This window comes from Acanthochromis polyacanthus, chromosome 7, assembly GCF_021347895.1.
Source record: "Acanthochromis polyacanthus isolate Apoly-LR-REF ecotype Palm Island chromosome 7, KAUST_Apoly_ChrSc, whole genome shotgun sequence".
NCBI classification, from domain to species: domain Eukaryota; kingdom Metazoa; phylum Chordata; class Actinopteri; family Pomacentridae; genus Acanthochromis; species Acanthochromis polyacanthus.
In genome coordinates, this window is record NC_067119.1 from 6,597,483 (window position 1) to 6,615,207 (window position 17,725).

General features: G+C 39.4%; 1 protein-coding gene across 1 annotated transcript in view; it reads right to left on the reverse strand.

Annotated features, from left to right (window-relative positions):
• adamts3 (ADAM metallopeptidase with thrombospondin type 1 motif, 3) overlaps positions 1–17,725 on the reverse strand; it is a 214,131-nt gene that overhangs the window by 29,900 nt on the left and 166,506 nt on the right. The window contains exon 16 of the mRNA XM_022195042.2: positions 9,293–9,373. Within this exon, the coding sequence (XP_022050734.1) occupies positions 9,293–9,373 (81 nt within the window). The remainder of the gene's footprint in view (positions 1–9,292; positions 9,374–17,725) is intronic.

Consider the following 17,725-nt stretch of genomic DNA (forward strand, 5'->3'; position numbering starts at 1 on the left):
TGAAAGCAGGTCAAACATCTGCAGCGACCCATCATCACGTGTCATGTTCCAGATAATGACGTGTCATGTTCCAGATAATGACGTGTCATGTTCCAGATAATGACGTGTCATGTTCCAGATAATGACGTGTCATGTTCCAGATAATGACGTGTCATGTTCCAGATAATGACGTGTCATGTTCCAGATAATGACAGTGACAGGAAGGACGGATGCTGTTTACAAAACTACTGCAGATGAAAAACCTTTTTCTTTATTTCAAGCGTGAGAAGTTCACATGGCCTGAAAGGAAACCATCAACAGTCAGATGGAAAGCTGAGTGCTCATTTTGTCCTGGTTATTTTCTAAAGTGGACTTCTGCAATTTGCAGTTGATGATCATTTTTACACTCCTGCGGGCCAGATTGGACCCTCATATTTGGCTGGCGGGTCGTACGTTTGACACCCCTGATCTATTTTATCTGGTGTTTTCTCATTACATACGTCATGTCAGATCTCCTCAGTCTCTTTATTTCTAACCTGACTTTAGGGATGGGGAGATTGTTTGTACTGTTTTATTGCATTTTCTATTGCTGTTATTTATTTCTATTATCGGTAAAGCACTTTGTGCTGCATTATACAGGGTGTCCCTAAAGTCTGGACACATAGGAAATCTCATTAACTATATATGTTTTTGTCTCTACAGATTAAATATGACTTTGTTGAAAGAAGACTGAGTTGAAGTGGTACTTCTCAGTGGACGTGAAAGATGGACATATCTACAGATAGGGTCGGTAGGGTTAGGGTCAGAAGGGTTAGGTTTGGGAAAGACATCATGCCACATGAGACATGGGAAGCGCTTCCACAGATTTGTATCGTGTTATTTTTTGGTGAGGATCCGTAGAGTTTGTAGAGTTAGGGCTAGTAGGTTGGGTTGGTAGGATTGGTAGGATTGGTAGGGTTAAAGTTCGCAGGGTTCAGGTTTGTAGGGTTAGGTTTCGGGAAGCGATTTTTTTAGTTTCTGCTGATACATTTAGTCTTCCAGAACGGGATTTGTCCATGACACTGCTCGTTTCTGTAACCTTTTTAATCACCTTCACCGCCCTGGAAAAGCCAAGTGGAATCCTCCTTGGATGACGTGCAATAAATTAATCTGCTATCTTTCCATATGTCCATCTTTCACGCCCACTGAGAATGATCAGTTCAACTCTTTTAATCTGTGGAGGCCAAAACAATGATAGTTCATGAGATGTCCTATGTGTCCAGACTTTAGGGACACCCTGTATTTGTATGAAAATTGCTCTATCAAAGAAAAATATCATAAATAATGATAGCAGAGAGACTGGAAAACTGAAGTGCAGTTCACATGACGATTTAAGTTTAACTGGGAAAAATCTTTGAAGGCTAAAGTCATTCTGACCAGATCAGTCAGATTTAGTTTATTATGCTATAGATGTCATTTTGATTGAGGACACATTGGTGTTTTCTCGCTCTAAGCTCTTCCTAAGGCCTCCTCTCTCCTTAAGGGGCGTTTCAAGGACTGAAATATCTGCAACAATGGGAGTGAATAAAGGTTTCCAGGTGATGGGAGTAGAGATGAAGCCATCAGGCATAATGTAGCATCATGAAAAGCATCTATAGAGCGGTGAAGTGTGTATGGATGGGCAAGTACCGCAACACAACATCACCAGGCTCGTATCCTGTTTGTGTTTACTATCGCAACCATGACAACAAAGGTTTTGAGCGAACCTCAACAAAAGTCACGTGTGTGAATACGTGGAAGGAATGAATAAACTAAATAAAAACATTGATACAAAAGTGACGGGTTACAGACGGAAAATGATTCTTTAACTAAGGTGTACAACTGCAGGTTTAACTGTTTTTGTGAGCGTGATTTTAGCAAAATTTTAATCAGGACAGTTTCTGGAAAACTGTCTTCAATGTGCCCAGTTTAGTGAACAGACAACTATCACTGCATCGAGATTCATAGAATTACTCTGGACCAAGATGGATGGATGTTTTCAGTATTATTTGTTCTGTTTGTCTGCTTATCCATAAGAAGAATACTCAAAAACTATGAGGTGTCATATTTTGTGGGCTTTGTTGTATTTTTTTCTAGTACAGTTCAACTTCACTATTATTTTCTTGTTCTGTGTCCGAGCTATTTATATTTTTAACAATATTCATTCATTCATTCATTTGTAATTTGTTATTTTATTTCATTTGATGTCCTGATATTCAGTTTGATATTTCACTTTATTGTGGTGTAACTTCACTATTATTTTTCTGTTTCTATTATTTTTGAATTTTGTTTGCCCTTCATCTATCTATTTCAATTTTAATAATACATATTTTATTCATTTATTTACTTGTTATTTGACCTCATCTTATTTCAATTTATCAGTTTAATGTTTTAGGATTTCTAACTTTTATTTTGCCCTTCACCTCCCTATTTATATTTTGAACAACAGATATGTTATTTTTTCATTCATTCATTCGTTATTTTGTCCTCTTATATTTCATTTTATCCATTTAATATTTTACTTTATTATGGTACAACTTTGCTATTACTTTCTTATTCCGTTTTTAGGATTTTCAATTGTTATTTTGCCTGTCGCTGATCTATTTATATTTTTAATAATCGATTATTTATTTATTTGTCATTTTATATCATTTTATTTAATTCTATCATGTTTGTATTGTTTCCGTTCATTTTCACCTCTTCTATCTATAAAGCACCTTGCGTTGCATTTCATCATTATGAAATCTGCGATATAAATAAAGTCTGATTGACTGAACTTTTTAATGGAACTTTGCGGTTTAAATGCATCCTGAATTGTGGAGCTGAATTCATAGAGATCATCTTTAGTCTGCTGCGCCATTATTAACCATCACTAAACAGATTTATTTCTAACCTTGATGTGTAGCAGCGGCAGATAAATGACACTGTAATGCTGCTACAGGGACAAAAGACGCACTTTGCCACTTCATTTGAAAGACTAGGAAATAGATTTCACTTCTGTATATGTGCAGATATTTTCTGATTATGTGCCCTTTCTTTGTTTGTTTTTGTCAGTTTGTAGGTTTCAGCGTGCCTGTAATAATGACATAGTCGATGTGGTACAACGAGTAAGAGGCTGTTGTGAATCAGTACGAGGCCACAGTCGTAAATGTGTTGGACGACGACGTAAACGTCATTGTTGAACGCACAGTTGTAAAGCTCATTATGTTTTAACGTTCACGGCTAAAGGATTAAAAGGCTGCTTCCATAAGATGAAAAACACGGCGTTAGCATTCATTCTAATGCAATAATTTTATTCTTTCCTCCAAGGTGAGGTTCTGAAATGTTCTTAATGTCAACAAATCCATCCACGGAAATAAACGAATCCATGAAAAGACTGAAACCAACGATGAATCGTAGCCACGGTGCTGTATTGTCGGGTTACTGCATTTTAGCTTTACAGAAACTGAAGCTAATGTGCACTAAGCATTTAAAAGTTTGGGGTCGCTTAGAAATGTCCTTATTGTTGAAAGGAAAATTTTTTTCAATGAAGATAACATGAAATGAATGATAAATCCAGTCTAGACATTGTTAATGTGCTAAATGACTATTCTATCTGGAAACAGCTGATTTTTAATGGAATATCTCCATAGGGGTACAGAGGAACATTTCCAGCAACCATCACTCCTGTGTTCTAATGCTACATTGTGTTAGCTAATGGTGTTGAAAGGCTCATTGATGATTAGAAAACCCTGAATAAAAGTGTACATTTTCAACAACAACTTGTAGTTTAGGATGTTTTCAGGGTGAGGTTGTTTATATCGTCACAATGTCCTTGAATGGCAATGAAAATGCCTCATCAAACTCAACAACAAAGTGCTGCTGAAGGTTATTTTGAAATTCACACCAGCAGACTAATATGTGACACCAGCTGTGCACTTGTTACCTCTGAGTTGATGTACATTTCCTCTAAATTGCCTAAATGCCCCATATGCACCATAAATTCTTTATTCACAGGATAACCCCTTGAGATGAATCATCTCATTTTCGAGGGGGTCCTAATCAGGGCCTAATAAGGTCGATTTACACATTTCAGCCTCATTTGAAGCTTCCAGACACATTAGAGCTCATGAAGTAACTTCCCTTTATCTGTCTTTGTTCTAATAATCCTCTTCATCACATATATGAAATCAGGTGTGGTGTCGCTCCATCACATGCCAATCCACCTGAGAGTTGATCGCTTTAGAGTCCCTGATTGAGATGATTGATTGGCGAGATGATTATCTGGAGCCTCTCAGATCATCGCTTTCATACTAATCAGCGAGGAACAACAGTACGCGATCAGGAATTGAAATGCACCACAATGAATCTAAATTAGAAATGATTGTCTCTGGATCTCGGCAGCAGATTAACAAAAATGAAGGCAGAGTGGAAAACAACAGCCCCATCCAGTAGTTTTAGATTATTTTATGATGAAAAAATGAATAGAATTTCAGTTAATCCCAGCAAAAGGAATAAAAAGACCACCTCTAAAGCTCTGAGCAGAAATAATTCCTTATACCAATAACCTGCAAAGTAGATTATTGATGATTGAGGGTGATTATTGCTGTAATTACTGGACTGGCAACAATTTTACACCACTTGAAGCCATTTGAGGCAAATCTGCTGGCAATGTCAATAAAACTGACATGAAATTAACACTTCACCTCTTAAGAAAGACCAAATTTACTGTTTCTTTAAGAGTTCTAACTAAATTTGTTGATTTTAAGGGGTGAGATTTAGCATCTAGAAATTTGGGGTAGGTGGTGTCTTCTTCTACTGCTTCAGTAGAAGACAACTGGACTTCTTTGTTGTTCTTGAAGACATTTCAGCTCTTATCTAAGAAGTTTCTTCAGTTCTAACCAACTTAAGGTGAGTTTTGCATATTTATTCTCAAAATGAAGATGCTAAAGGTGGTGAAACTGTCTGAGGAGGGATGTCAGGACTGTATTTTAAACAGCTGATAAGTGGTGCTCAGAATGGTGGATCATCTCCACTGTTCAGAAATAGTTGTTCTAGTTTAGCATCAATGACTTCCTGCACTCGTCTCTAAAATCATCTGTGGTTTCTTACATAAAATCTGTAATGCAGAGCTCCACATGAACTTTTTACTTTGTAATTTATGGTTACTAATCTGCTTGTTTTTTTCTTTTTTGTTGTTGTATGTAAGCTGCTGAATACTTGATTTTCCCCTATGATTAATAAAGTATCTAGCCATCCATCCATCCATCATTCCATCCATCCATCCATCCATCCATCCTTCCATCCATTTAGGTGCACTCAAAAGTTTTCACGGCATCTTTTGCTGTTGGATGCTACACTTTAAGCACTGTCCTTTGGTGACCGTTGACACACATATTTAGACAATAAGCTGTTGTTAACAGGAATAAAGGTGAGGATAAATGTTTTGTACATTTCATCTAAGACTTCAGGTTAAATAAATGCAGCTCTCTTTTGGCAATTTGTTAATATTATAAGCAGTAATATGCTCAGTTTGCTGCTGCCTTTGTCATTATCTTTAGTTTTGTTGTTACTCCTGTTATATTTAGTAAAGATCCCTACTCTTACTGCCTCCTTTTGTCTATGTTTCCCTTCTCTTTTGATTGCCCTCATTGGTTTCAGCTGTGTCTCGTCTCCCCAATCAGTTTTCAGTGCATACGTGGTGTGGTCTTGTTCAGTTTGTCCTGTTTGCTGCCGTCATGTAAACCTCCCTGATGCCAGCTGGACTATCCTTGCGTTTCTTGTCCTTTTCTGGTTTGTGCATTTAGTTTGCCTCCCTGTTACCGGTCTCATGTGCTGCTTATGCTTACTGTGCTCCATGCACCCCCATGATTATTAATGTTTTGTACCTTTCTTTAATTTGTAGAAGCTCGGATTAGTGCTTTATCCCTTCTGTTTGCCCCTTCCTATATTACATCTATTAGTTTTCATTAGTTTTGATTTGTATCCTTCTCCGCTAACCTCTGAACCACCTGGTGCTAAAACTCTTCAGAGAAGAGAGCTGCCCTGTAGGCCACACATCTGTCATGGCACAAGATGAGCTTCTTCGAGACTCTGTCCTTTTTGAAAAATGTTTTTAACATTTAAACTATAGTTTGGCTGCACTCTTTGTAATAACGCAATGCATCATGTTGACCAGTTTATCAGATCTCAGCTGAGAATTTACATCTTCAGCTTCAAGGGGGAGAGCAATCTGGGTTATTTTTTCTGCAGCTAAACTTTACAGATGTTCTCAAAATGTGCAGAATATCAGCAGTAATTCCAAGTTAGAAATGCATCAGTTGTGCACAGAGAAGCCTCTAGTCTCCCACTCAGTTACTTCAGTGCAATTAGACAAGTGTGTCAACAAAGATTAGCTGGTTTGAAATCCAAAAATATATATAAATTAACATGAGACTGGTTGGTTTCACCACACATTTATGTGAAGGTGTTGCTTTTATGTTATTTCCTTGTCACAACTGGACTTATTTTTGGTTCTTGAAGACATTTCAGCTCATATCCAAGAGGTCTAGGGAGGCTGTCAGGACTGTATTATACGTAGGTGGTAAATGGTGCTGTGGATCATCTCCACTGTTTAGAAATGGCTGTTAAAACTTCGGCTTCGAGGGGGAGAGTAACCTGGGTTACTTTTCTGCAGCTAAATTTTATAGATGTTCCCAAAATGTGCAGACTATCAGCAGCAATTCCAAGTTCGAGATGCAGGGAAGCCTCTAGTCTCCGCTCAGTTATTCCAGTGCTACAAGTGTGTGAATGAAAATGAGCTGGTTTGAAACTAGTAAAATAAGACATTCTGCTATAAGATGAACTTCTATCTGCTAAATGTTGGGCAACAGGCGCAATCAATGCAAAAAATATGCACTCAGGAGCCATGTAAAGACTCATTCACTGAGACTAAGTCTAGATGAAGCAACAAAAGTAAATACCGAGAGTTTCGTCATGCTTAAGTAGGTTTACTGCAAATTCACACACCATAATAGAACATCTGTAAGACTGATGTGCACCGTACACCAGAGCTTTCAAATCCAAAATCTACAAGTAGGTATAAATTAACATCAGACTGCTTGGTTTCACAACACTTTTATGTGAAGGTGTTGCTCTTATGTTATTTCCTTGTCACAAATTCACTAGAAATTCACTTCTTGCTTGATGCTTTAAAGCTTTAAAGAAAGATAATACAGACTTTTAACTTCAATTTCACCCCTGATCTACTTCAAAGACTTCCTACACATCAGTTTTTTTCTAATTTTTCCTCCCCTTCTCTCACTTTTCCACAGGATCGGAGTATCAGACAAATAGCTTTAACCGTAAATGTTAATCTTGCCGAGTTTTTTCTGAAAAGCACAGTCCCTCTGGCTGGAGAGATCGATGCTGACTCGCTTCATCCGGCGGATGTTAAATAAATCATACTTTCCTCAGGCCACTCACACAACAAGAAACAAAAAGAGGAGGTGCCTCTTTCATGCCTTCAATCATTTGTCTGACACTGGGATACTTTTTGTTTACAGGGAATAAATAACTTGACTGCTTCTCTGATGTGTTTCTCTGAACTTTCATGTTTCTTCTTTGTTCTTAGAGCACTTTTTTTTTTAGCTCTTTTAATTGAGCTCACTTGCCACTGATATGTTGCGCTTCTTCATTTAAAGTTGCTTCAGTTCTGCTCTAAAGAAGTTTTGTCTCCCCCTGTCTGGCAGTAAGAGTAATTACACTCTCAAAGCCTGCTTATGATAGATGCCGATCGCTTTTGTTTCAGAACAAATCCTTCCTCTGATTTCTGAGTTTCTTTCACGTGGAGGATCAGAAACTTTTCGTGGACACTTCCTAGGTTTTCCCAACACAGCCGCCACCATATTGGTAGTTACTTCAGCCTCCTCTGTCTCCGTCTCTTCAGCGCTGACAAAAGAATAATGCTGGTTGATGTAAAATGCACACATTAGGAAAATGTCATAGAAAGCAGATTCAAAACTTCAACATACTTCAAAATCTAGAGATATTTACCTGGTGCCGACAAGATTAATCAGCATTGTAAAAGTCAAAAAGTCCAGTTAATCATTATTTTAACACTATCTAGTGAGCAAATAACTACCTGTACTGTCAAATGGTTACATACTGTGAGCATTAACACTAACATTTGACGTTTTGAACCTGCTTTCAGCTCATTGTTTTGGTTTCACGGCGTGTTTACCATCTTCCAGCAGCATCTATAAAGTTCAGATAAACTCAGTGTACAGGACTTTTGTTGTCATGGTTTCAACAATAAACGCTTGGTTTAGATCTCAGATCGTTTATTAGTTGTTCTAATAACAGAAAATAAGTCGTGATTAATTCTTTCAAGCAATAACGCCAAACATTCATCTTCATAAATGTACGATGTCATGCTTTTGCTTGTACTGTTGTAGTAAACTGAGCATTTTTGAGCTGTGGATGCTGTCTAAACCAAGAAATTTGAACCATGATAAAAGTATGAGTTTTTCATGGAAAACATAAAATTGTTTGAGTGACCCCAAACTTTTGAACGGTAGTGTACCAAAACTGGTAATTTCCACAAACATCTCATGTTTTTCTCTGCTCTAGCGAGTATATTACTACACATACAGTGGTATACTTTAGCTCTTTTCTAACTTTCCTTCTACTCCTCAGTTTATCCTTGACTCAGTCCTGCAGAGGTTTATTAAACATGAAGATATAAATAATAAAATAACATAAAACTTTAGCAATCTTGAAGGAAATTATGCTGTTTAGGAAAAAAACTGCAACAACATGAGAATAAATGCAGTGTCTAATAGAAAAGGATTAGGATATAAGCATGGTGCATTACTAAAAAATAACAAAAAATCTGCTAAATAAGAAGTAATGAGACTTAAACAAGACATAAAAGAGACTATCAGTCAAACACTAACGCTTTACTCATTACATATTCTATTTTTCTAATCTGGAATAATACCAGTTTCTTCTACATGTGTTTGGTCATGACTGTAAATTCACCTCAATGTTAAAAAACGTAACAAAGAAAATTGTAGTCCTACTTTTGCAGGAGAAAGAACCCACTAATCTACCGACCTCCCTGTAACAGACTGATGAATAATGAATGTGCAATATGAAGACTAATTTTCTCAGTCAGGGAGTGATAAGGAGCAAATTATACAGACTCTATAATCTATGATTGTACAGAATGTGTTCTCATTAGTTGTCCTGGGAAGCATGGGGAGGATGACGGGGAGCTATTGTTATCATCCTCTGATTTCACACATGCGTTCGTGGCGGAGATGTCGAGACTTACCAAGAATTTGAGGGGAGGCCTCATGTTCTTGGATGATCACATGTCTAGCTCCAGGAGGAATGAGAAACATCTTAAGGTAACCTTTTGCCAAGTTTGTAGCAGCAGCAGCAGCAGAAGCAGGAGGGCGGTTAGGGAAAGATAAGACAGAGAGACGTAAGTTGAGCAGATACAGGAATATTCTGTTTGTTTGCAGAGGTGGACATCACGCAGGATTCAGAAGGTCTTTTTTTTTGCTCACTTTGCTCTACAAAGTTTGAAGGAGTTAAAGAAGAAGAAAACACTACGTCGGCTCTCCTCCTCGATGCGGGTAAAAGTTTCTATTGAAACAGGTCGTAAAGGTTCTTTTGCATCCATGTCTCCTTTCACTTTGTCATACCGACTGATGTGCAAACAGGATGTGAATGAAAAGAGCCTTCAGCCATGTTTCAATCAGGCATGAGTAACAGCTATTTCAGACTACAGCTCAGCAAAGTGGCCTCCTGCTGGGGGATGTCACCACATGCAAACCTACCGCGACTCACCAAGCACATTTCTAGAGTCCTCGGTTTCATTTAAAAACACATTTCGAGCTCCTTTGGGCAAAAAGAAGCTCCTCTGGTCTTCCCTTGAAAAGGAAATGAATCAGTTAGTCAGTGTTGCAGCAGTCCGCCGTCTCTGAGCAACAACATCAACCTACAGTGGAGGGACGTTTGATTAGCGGGGCAGGGACCAGAGGAATTCACACTGGATGAGGAAGCAAACCATTTTTTTTTTGTTTTTTTTTTTTTGCTGGCGGCGTGGCACTTGCCAATCACCAGGAGCAAACTGCGACGGCTGTAATTACTCGCCTCCTGATTTGACAGGCGGCGCCGACACTCTGGGCGTCCAGGCTGAGTCGCAGCGATGTGGGGAGGTGATTACGAATGCGACCGGTGTTTACCGTGGCAGGGTTCACGCAGGGTTATGACAGGTGGCACAGAATGTGTGTTGAAGACATAATAACTTTATCAAAAAAAGACGTCTTTGAGAGCATCCTCTGATGGCAGCCAATTTACCAGCCACATGCCGCTCAGCAGAATCACTATGTGATTACACGGCTCCATATAGACCGATTTGACGTCTAAAATTACCCTTCGGTGGTGCACTATTGGGCTTCAGTGTGTCATAAAATCGTCCTATAAATGGCCGACAACATCCCAGATTGTTTCCAAAGGTCTGCAGGTTTGTTTACCGTGACATTGTTTTACCTACACTTTAAAGTTAGTTTGTTAGCCTGATGAAGCAACTGCACAACAGACACAAATATTAACTCTTCACAGACAGTTCTAGAGGCTGGATCGTATTATCAGATCATGACAGATTCAACCTAAACACAGACTTAATTAGTAACAGAGGGAACAGCAGCTTGTGTGACTTGTTAGGCATCCATCTGCACTACAAGCCGGACAGGAAAAAACGCTACGGAGCTACAGGTGGGAAGGGATTCAGCGACAATGGATACTTGCATATTGCGTATTCCAACAAAGGGGTTTCTTTTTGGGCTCTCTTGCTTAACTGTTTCCCTGTTAAAAAAGGTGAGCGGTTAATGGAGAGTTAGGAAATGAAGGGGATTGATCACAGTTACAACAAAGTACATCCTCAGACGGTTTGATGAAGCCGTCACAGATAAATCCATTTTCTTGAAGCTCACTAATGATGCTGTAACATTTTAACTGAGATTAAATTCATTCAATAAAGTATTCATCTCTTATGAGGCTGGAATCAAGAACGGATTTTGAAGGTGTCATGAAACCGTCAAAGTGAGCGGATTCGTCATTCATTCAAGTTATTCTCTTCATGCTTGCAGTTATTGTGAGGACACATTATTGAAAAAAAAAAAAAGGAAATCAAGCACTCCTTCCTTCAGCCTAAGCTGCACAGTGGGAAGTCTTTCTGTTTTAGAGAGCAGAGCTTCAGTGGATCAAGTTCTGCTGACTTTAATGTAGTGTGTGTGTGTGTGTGTGTGTGTGTGTGTGTGTGTGTGTGTGTGTGTGTGTGTGTGTGTGTGTGTGTGTGTGTGTGTGGCTGTCAGTGTTAGTGGTGATTGACGGCACTCATGGGTACAGGTGGGTTGATCACCTCACAGCGTGGCTTCGTTTCACAGGTGTTAAATGTTGGTTGATTAGCGGTGCACAAACACAAAGAAACAGCGCTCACAGAATCGCGTAGCCTGCTAAGCCTGCTGAGAGTCCGGAGAGGCAGCCGGTAAGAGTTTAATCACTCTTTTACCAAGTCGGTTGCGGTGTGAAGCTGAGGTTGGTGTGTGTTAGGTTTCTGATTGTTTGCGTGAGTGTTTAAATGTTTGTGGCACACGGCGTCTGTCTTTGAATGGATTTGTGGTTTGTCCCGTAGTTCTCGTTTATGCACAGTGGATGGATTGAGTCAGATTGACGGAGTTTATGCGCAGATGTAAATTTAAATGTTAATTGATCGCTGGTGGAAGTCGTGTGTGCATGTGCTTGGATGGTAGGATTTAAAACAAACAATGCTTCCTTTTCAAGTTAGGAAGAGCAGGCTGTTGAGAAATAACTTAACTGTGTGTGTGTGTGTGTGTGTGTGTGTGTGTGTGTCGTGTGTCTGTGTGTCTGTGTGTGTGTGTGTGTGTGTGTGTGTGGTGTGTGTGTGGTGTGTGTGTGTGTGTGTGTGGTGTGTGTGTGTGTGTCTGTCGGCTGCAGAGGAAAGATAACCTGAATGAAGCAACGGGAATTAAAGAAATTTATATATCACGTTAGCATGAGTGTTAATGAACTTTTGCAAAAGAGCATTAAATAAAGGGATTTAATCATTTTACTCTTAATTTGTTTGAGTCTAAATTTAAAGAATCCGACTGTTCGGCCAGAGTGACGGTTGTCAGGTTCTCAGCACACTTCCATGTCACAGCTCCATATCGGATCATTTATTGGCTGCAAATGCAGATTCAACACATGAGCGAGCAGCAACAACACGGAAGAGGAGAATCAGCTCTATAATCGTGTACAAGTCACTATGAATTCCAATAGGGCTGCCTTATTATTGTGAGAAATTCTCAATTTTAATTACAGTTTGCTAGCAATAAAATGATAATAACGATGTTACCGTATGAGGTGCGATCAAATGCTCAGTGAATGTTTGTGTAGCTCGGTCACAAATGTGCAGAATATGATTTTAACACCACACAGCAACACAATCAACATCAGGACCTGTGATCCACGTTTGACAAACATTTGTACATCTCCATGGAGCTTAAAACTGGAACAGAGAAGAAGACGTCCTATTTGGATGCTCCAAACTTCATGCTGAGGATCATCTCTGGTGAGGAGAGGTGGGTCTGCAGCTACCATCAAGAGAAGAACCAGTTTTCTTAGGAAGCACTACCGTTTCCAAAACCAGACAACTAGCAGCAGGTCAGGAGAACAACAGGAGCATGCTACTCATTGTGTTTGACATCCACATGGTTGTGCATGGCCAGGGATCTTTCTGCATGGAGCTTGCATGTTATCCCTGCATTTGTGGCTTTCTCCAGGTACTCCGCTCCTCCCACAGTCCAAAAACATGCTGAGTTAACTGGTTAACTCTAACTGTCATAGGTGTGGTGTGAGTGTGCTTGTTTGTGTCTATATTTAGCCACTGTGATAGACTGGTGACCCCTGGGTGTCCTCTGCCTTCACCGCCCTGCACACCCTATTGAGGATAAAGTGGTCTATAGATAAAGGATGGTTGTGCAACAGAATTGGTCACCCAGGTAGCTTCCGTCAACAATGATTCTACAGCAACATTCTGAGAAGACTGAATGTGATTGAGCTGCCTGTGAATTATCAATATTGTCTGCTCCCATTTCTTTGGTGGGGGTTGGGTCGCCGGTGGCAGAAGACTAAGAAGGTCATTCCAGACCTCCCTCCGTCAACATTTTCGGTCGAGGCAGATGGCTGCGGTCCTAGAGCTGCTTCTGTCAGAGGTTTTTATTCCTTTCCAATAACAGCGAAGTTTTTTTAGAGTCACAAGGGAACTTTGGATTGTTTGGTTCTCTGTTCAAAATTTGCAAGGCCTTCTTACTGTGTGAAATACTATAAGATAACCTACATCGTGAATTAGTGCTATACTAACAAAGCTGAATTGACTTCACTTTTTCCAGCTCTCGCGGTAACCTCAAGGGCATTTCCAGAGCAGATGGGATACGGATAGAAAGTCTTGGGTCTACCCCGGTGGTTCCTACTAGTGTCTGGAAACCTCTAAAGAAGTCGCTCTAAATTCTGACGCTCAAAAACACTACAGCTGGATCCTTGTAAATGAAAAACAGCACTCTACGTACTTTTAATCTCTGAGGCCGACTAGGCACTCTATGGAAGGAAACTCAATACAACCCTGCTTGTATCCAGCTCATGGACAATAGGGTAAAGACAAAGACCCGACTGGTAATCAAGAACTTCAGACTGAATCACTCTCCGTGACGGTATAATCTTCGGCAATCCCATCTGTCCGTCTCACATTCCATTTGACCATCACTTTTGAACCAAGATCCCTAAACACTTAAGCTCCTGACTTGAAGCAGCAAACTCGCCCCAACTCAGAGGCCAAGAATGAGGGCTTCAGACTGGAGGTTTGAGTCTCAATTCTAGCTGATTCACACTTGGCTGCAAGTTGCTCCACTTGGTCGCATCTGGATTCTGTGTGAGTTTAATGTCGCTGTCAACCGTCCCCACTTGCCACACTTGGATCTCTGCGATCTCTTCCTCCTCTTTCCAAAATGAAATTCAGGTAGAAATGATCACAGTTTTGACACAGTTTAGGACATTCAGCGCTCATCAGACAGGGATCTTAGGTACTTCCATCACAGGACTTACAGGAGCTTGACAAGTGTTGCAGGAGCAGTGGGAGCAGAGTATCGCTGCACAAGGAAATCAGTTTGATTGACTGTTTTTGCACCGCCCCACAGCTATTTGATCGCATCTCATAATATTCCTATTTCCCCATTTAGACTGCAGTTGACACTTGACAGACATGCATTCTTTACCTTTAACTCCCATGTAAACAAAATACATGCCGCACTGCTTCTTTGTGTTGTTGTGCGCAATAATTAATCTAAAAAGAGAAAAATACTTAAAATCCACGATGATTATTAAACCTCTGCCGCTAGAGATCCACAGATGAAGGTGTTTATAGACCAAGTCTCAGTTCCACACGGCATACTAATCACATAAAATCTGGTGTGCCAAGGTTATGTTTGCTCCTGATCTTCTGCATGTGTCCAACTTCAAGCATGCCAGTTAATTATATCTTCGTACTGCCTTCCTGTTAAATCTGCTACAGTCACCTTTCCAGGGAAAAACACAAAACGTATTTAAAATGCCCCTTCAACCACCTGTCCCATACTTCGGACACATTTTCATCCACTCAACCAGAGCCAAATACGAAACAAAGAATAAGCCTAAAAGCTCCATAAATACACCTGGAATGGACCTGGAGTTGTTTTTTAGACTTCTGCTTTTAAGGTAAAAAAATACGAAGCTAGAAGCTTCCTGCAGAATTAGTATGCAATGTGGAAGTGAAATGCGGCTTTGGTTTCACAGCCTCCTTCAAAGAGATAACGGCACTGCGGCAAGAACCCCATGCAGGCTTCCTTCTTCATTTCAGGGCGCTGCTGCTCAGACAAAACAGTTTGCATCTCGCTTTACATTTGCAGCAGAAGAGCTCAGACAGTTAATAATCACTGCTGTACTAGTGTTTGTAAACTGGGTAAATATCTGAACTTTATTAATATTTACTGTGTATTAATTAATCGGTGCAATCATTTCTCCAGTTTTTGATTCAGGATGATTGTTAATGGGGTTTTTATTGAATATTTTCTCATTTCAGGACAATGTAAGCAGTTAGATCCTGCTTTGGAGTTCAGTGGTTCACCAAATGAACCTGAGGTACGAAAATGTTTCTGGATGCATCAACAGGCAGCTCTGCACTTTTACATTAAGTGCAGTCTGTCACTGAATTAGAATCATTCTCTGCAGGAGCAGGGATGCTTTTTGGTGAGTAGCGCGTCTGTGGATGTGAATATGGTCAAACAAATGTATTTTAAAAAAAGGCCTAAAAAAGCTGCTGAAAATCTCAACATGTGACAGGATGATAATAGTCAGCTGATGAAGTTCTGGTGTTAAGCACTGTTCTTTTTAATCAGTGCCTAAAGGATGGTCTAATCAAAGTTATTGAGGCAGAGAAAAACTGCACTTGTAATTTCAAATCACATGCTTGCAGTTTAATTACATCTGCAGTGTATACTTACAAACACTCGCGCAGATGGAAGAGTGTCTTTAATCTTGTTTAGAATTAGGCTGCATCCTCTTCAGTGACTGATACGTCTGCATCTAGACACACAAGTGTCTAGATGCCTTTTACGGCTTCATGGAATAATCTAAAGGTAAATTATGTGCAATCACAACTCAGTGAGCATCTGTCTCCATCTTCACCTTACGGGTTCAGTGATCCCTGAAGAATCAGCCAAAAATTCACCCATGAAAAGGAACACGGCGCCTCAACCAACCTGAATACTTGGCTCACATTGGTGGAACTCACTTAAACATTAATTCAGTTGACTAAAAACAGCGGATAATAATTTAAAAAGTACAATGGAATGGTGTCATGCCTCCTTGGGGTGTCAGTTCTGCTGAAACAAGAAAGCCATTAGACAATAATAAATCAGTGTTCAAGGACGAGGCTGGATGTATTCTATGTTTTCCTTAGTGCCACCAAATTTCATTAAAACTGCAGCATCCAGGTTGGCTGGTTGGTTGATCTGTTCTTATCCAAACAAAAGTGATGCTTTTCAAAGGGAGTTTCAGGATTAGTTCATTATTTTTGGCAGCAGGAGGAAAGAACTACCTGTGAACATTTTGAAGTTTTCAAAACACTGAACTTGTCAAACCCTTATGGAGGCTAAGAGGTCAAACTTATTTAACGTTTACGGGACATTTACTGAAAGTCGCTCAAAATTAGCCAAGTTTGTTGCTTAATTACTTAATTGACTTACACTACCGTTCAAAAGTTTGGGGCTGCCCAGGCAATTCCATGTTTTCCATGAAAACTCACACTTTTATCCATGTGCTAGCATAACTGCTCAAGGGTTTTCTAATCATCAATGAGCCTTTCAGCACCATTAGCTAACACAATGTAGCATTAGAACACAGGAGTGATGGTTGCTGGAAATGTTCCTCTATCATGATATTCCATTAAAATCAGCCGTTTCCAGCTAGAATAGTCATTTACCACATTAACAATGTCTAGGCTAGATTTATGATTCATCTAATGTTAGCTTCACTGAAAAAAAACTGCTTTTCTTTTAAAAATAAGGACATTTCTAAGTGACGCCAAACGTTTGAAGTGTAGTGTAGATGCTTGAAGTCGGCTCAAAATTAGCCAAGTTTGTTGCTTAATTACTTAATTGACTTACATTACCGTTCAAAAGTTTGGGGCTGCCCAGGCAATTCCATGTTTCCATGAAACTCACACTTTTATCCATGTGCTAGCATAACTGCTCAAGGGTTTTCTAATCATCAATGAGCCTTTCAACACCATTAGCTAACACAATGTAGCATTAGAACACAGGAGTGATGGTTGCTGGAAATGTTCCTCTATCATGATATTCCATTAAAAATCTGCCGTTTCCAGCTAGAATAGTCATTTACCACATTAACAATGTCTAGGCTAGATTTATGATTCATCTAATGTTAGCTTCACTGAAAAAAAACTGCTTTTCTTTTAAAAATAAGGACAGTTCTAAGTGACGCCAAACCTTTGAAGTGTAGTGTAGATGCTTGAAGTCGGCTCAAAATTAAATGAATTTGTTACTTTTGATATTTGAGTTAAATACTTAAAGTTGGCTCCAAAATGATTGAGTTTGTTACGTCATTTTTAAATTAGGTTAAATACTTGAAGTTGGCTTCAAACTAATTGTCAAAGCAGTCATCGGTGTGGCTGCGCTTTGTTCAAACTGATGGACAAAAAGTGGAGTTTAAACTTCACAAGCAGCAGTTTTTACATTACAGCTCAACAACCAACATGGTAGGTAATCTAAAAGCAGCCACATTGTAAGTGCTAAATTCCTCAATAGTTGTGTTGGATATATCTCTATTTTTATGAATATGGGCAGTTATGAGTCAGTATAATATTAATAACAGCACCAGCTTTGGACATTTACGTATAATTCCTTCATTCTAATGAGGCTGTAGGTAGAATTAAGTTTGGTTAAAAATGTTTGGTTAAAGAGGAAGTTTCATTTTAGGTGACCAAGACTTTCTAAGGTTGACAACAAAGCAAATAAGAAGACAAGAGATAAGAGCCAAACTGAATGATCTAACAGGTATGTAATGCATGACTTTGTTGAGTTGTCCTGAAACTAATAAAACTACATCAGAGCCAAACTGTCCCTTCATTATAATGAATGTGGGC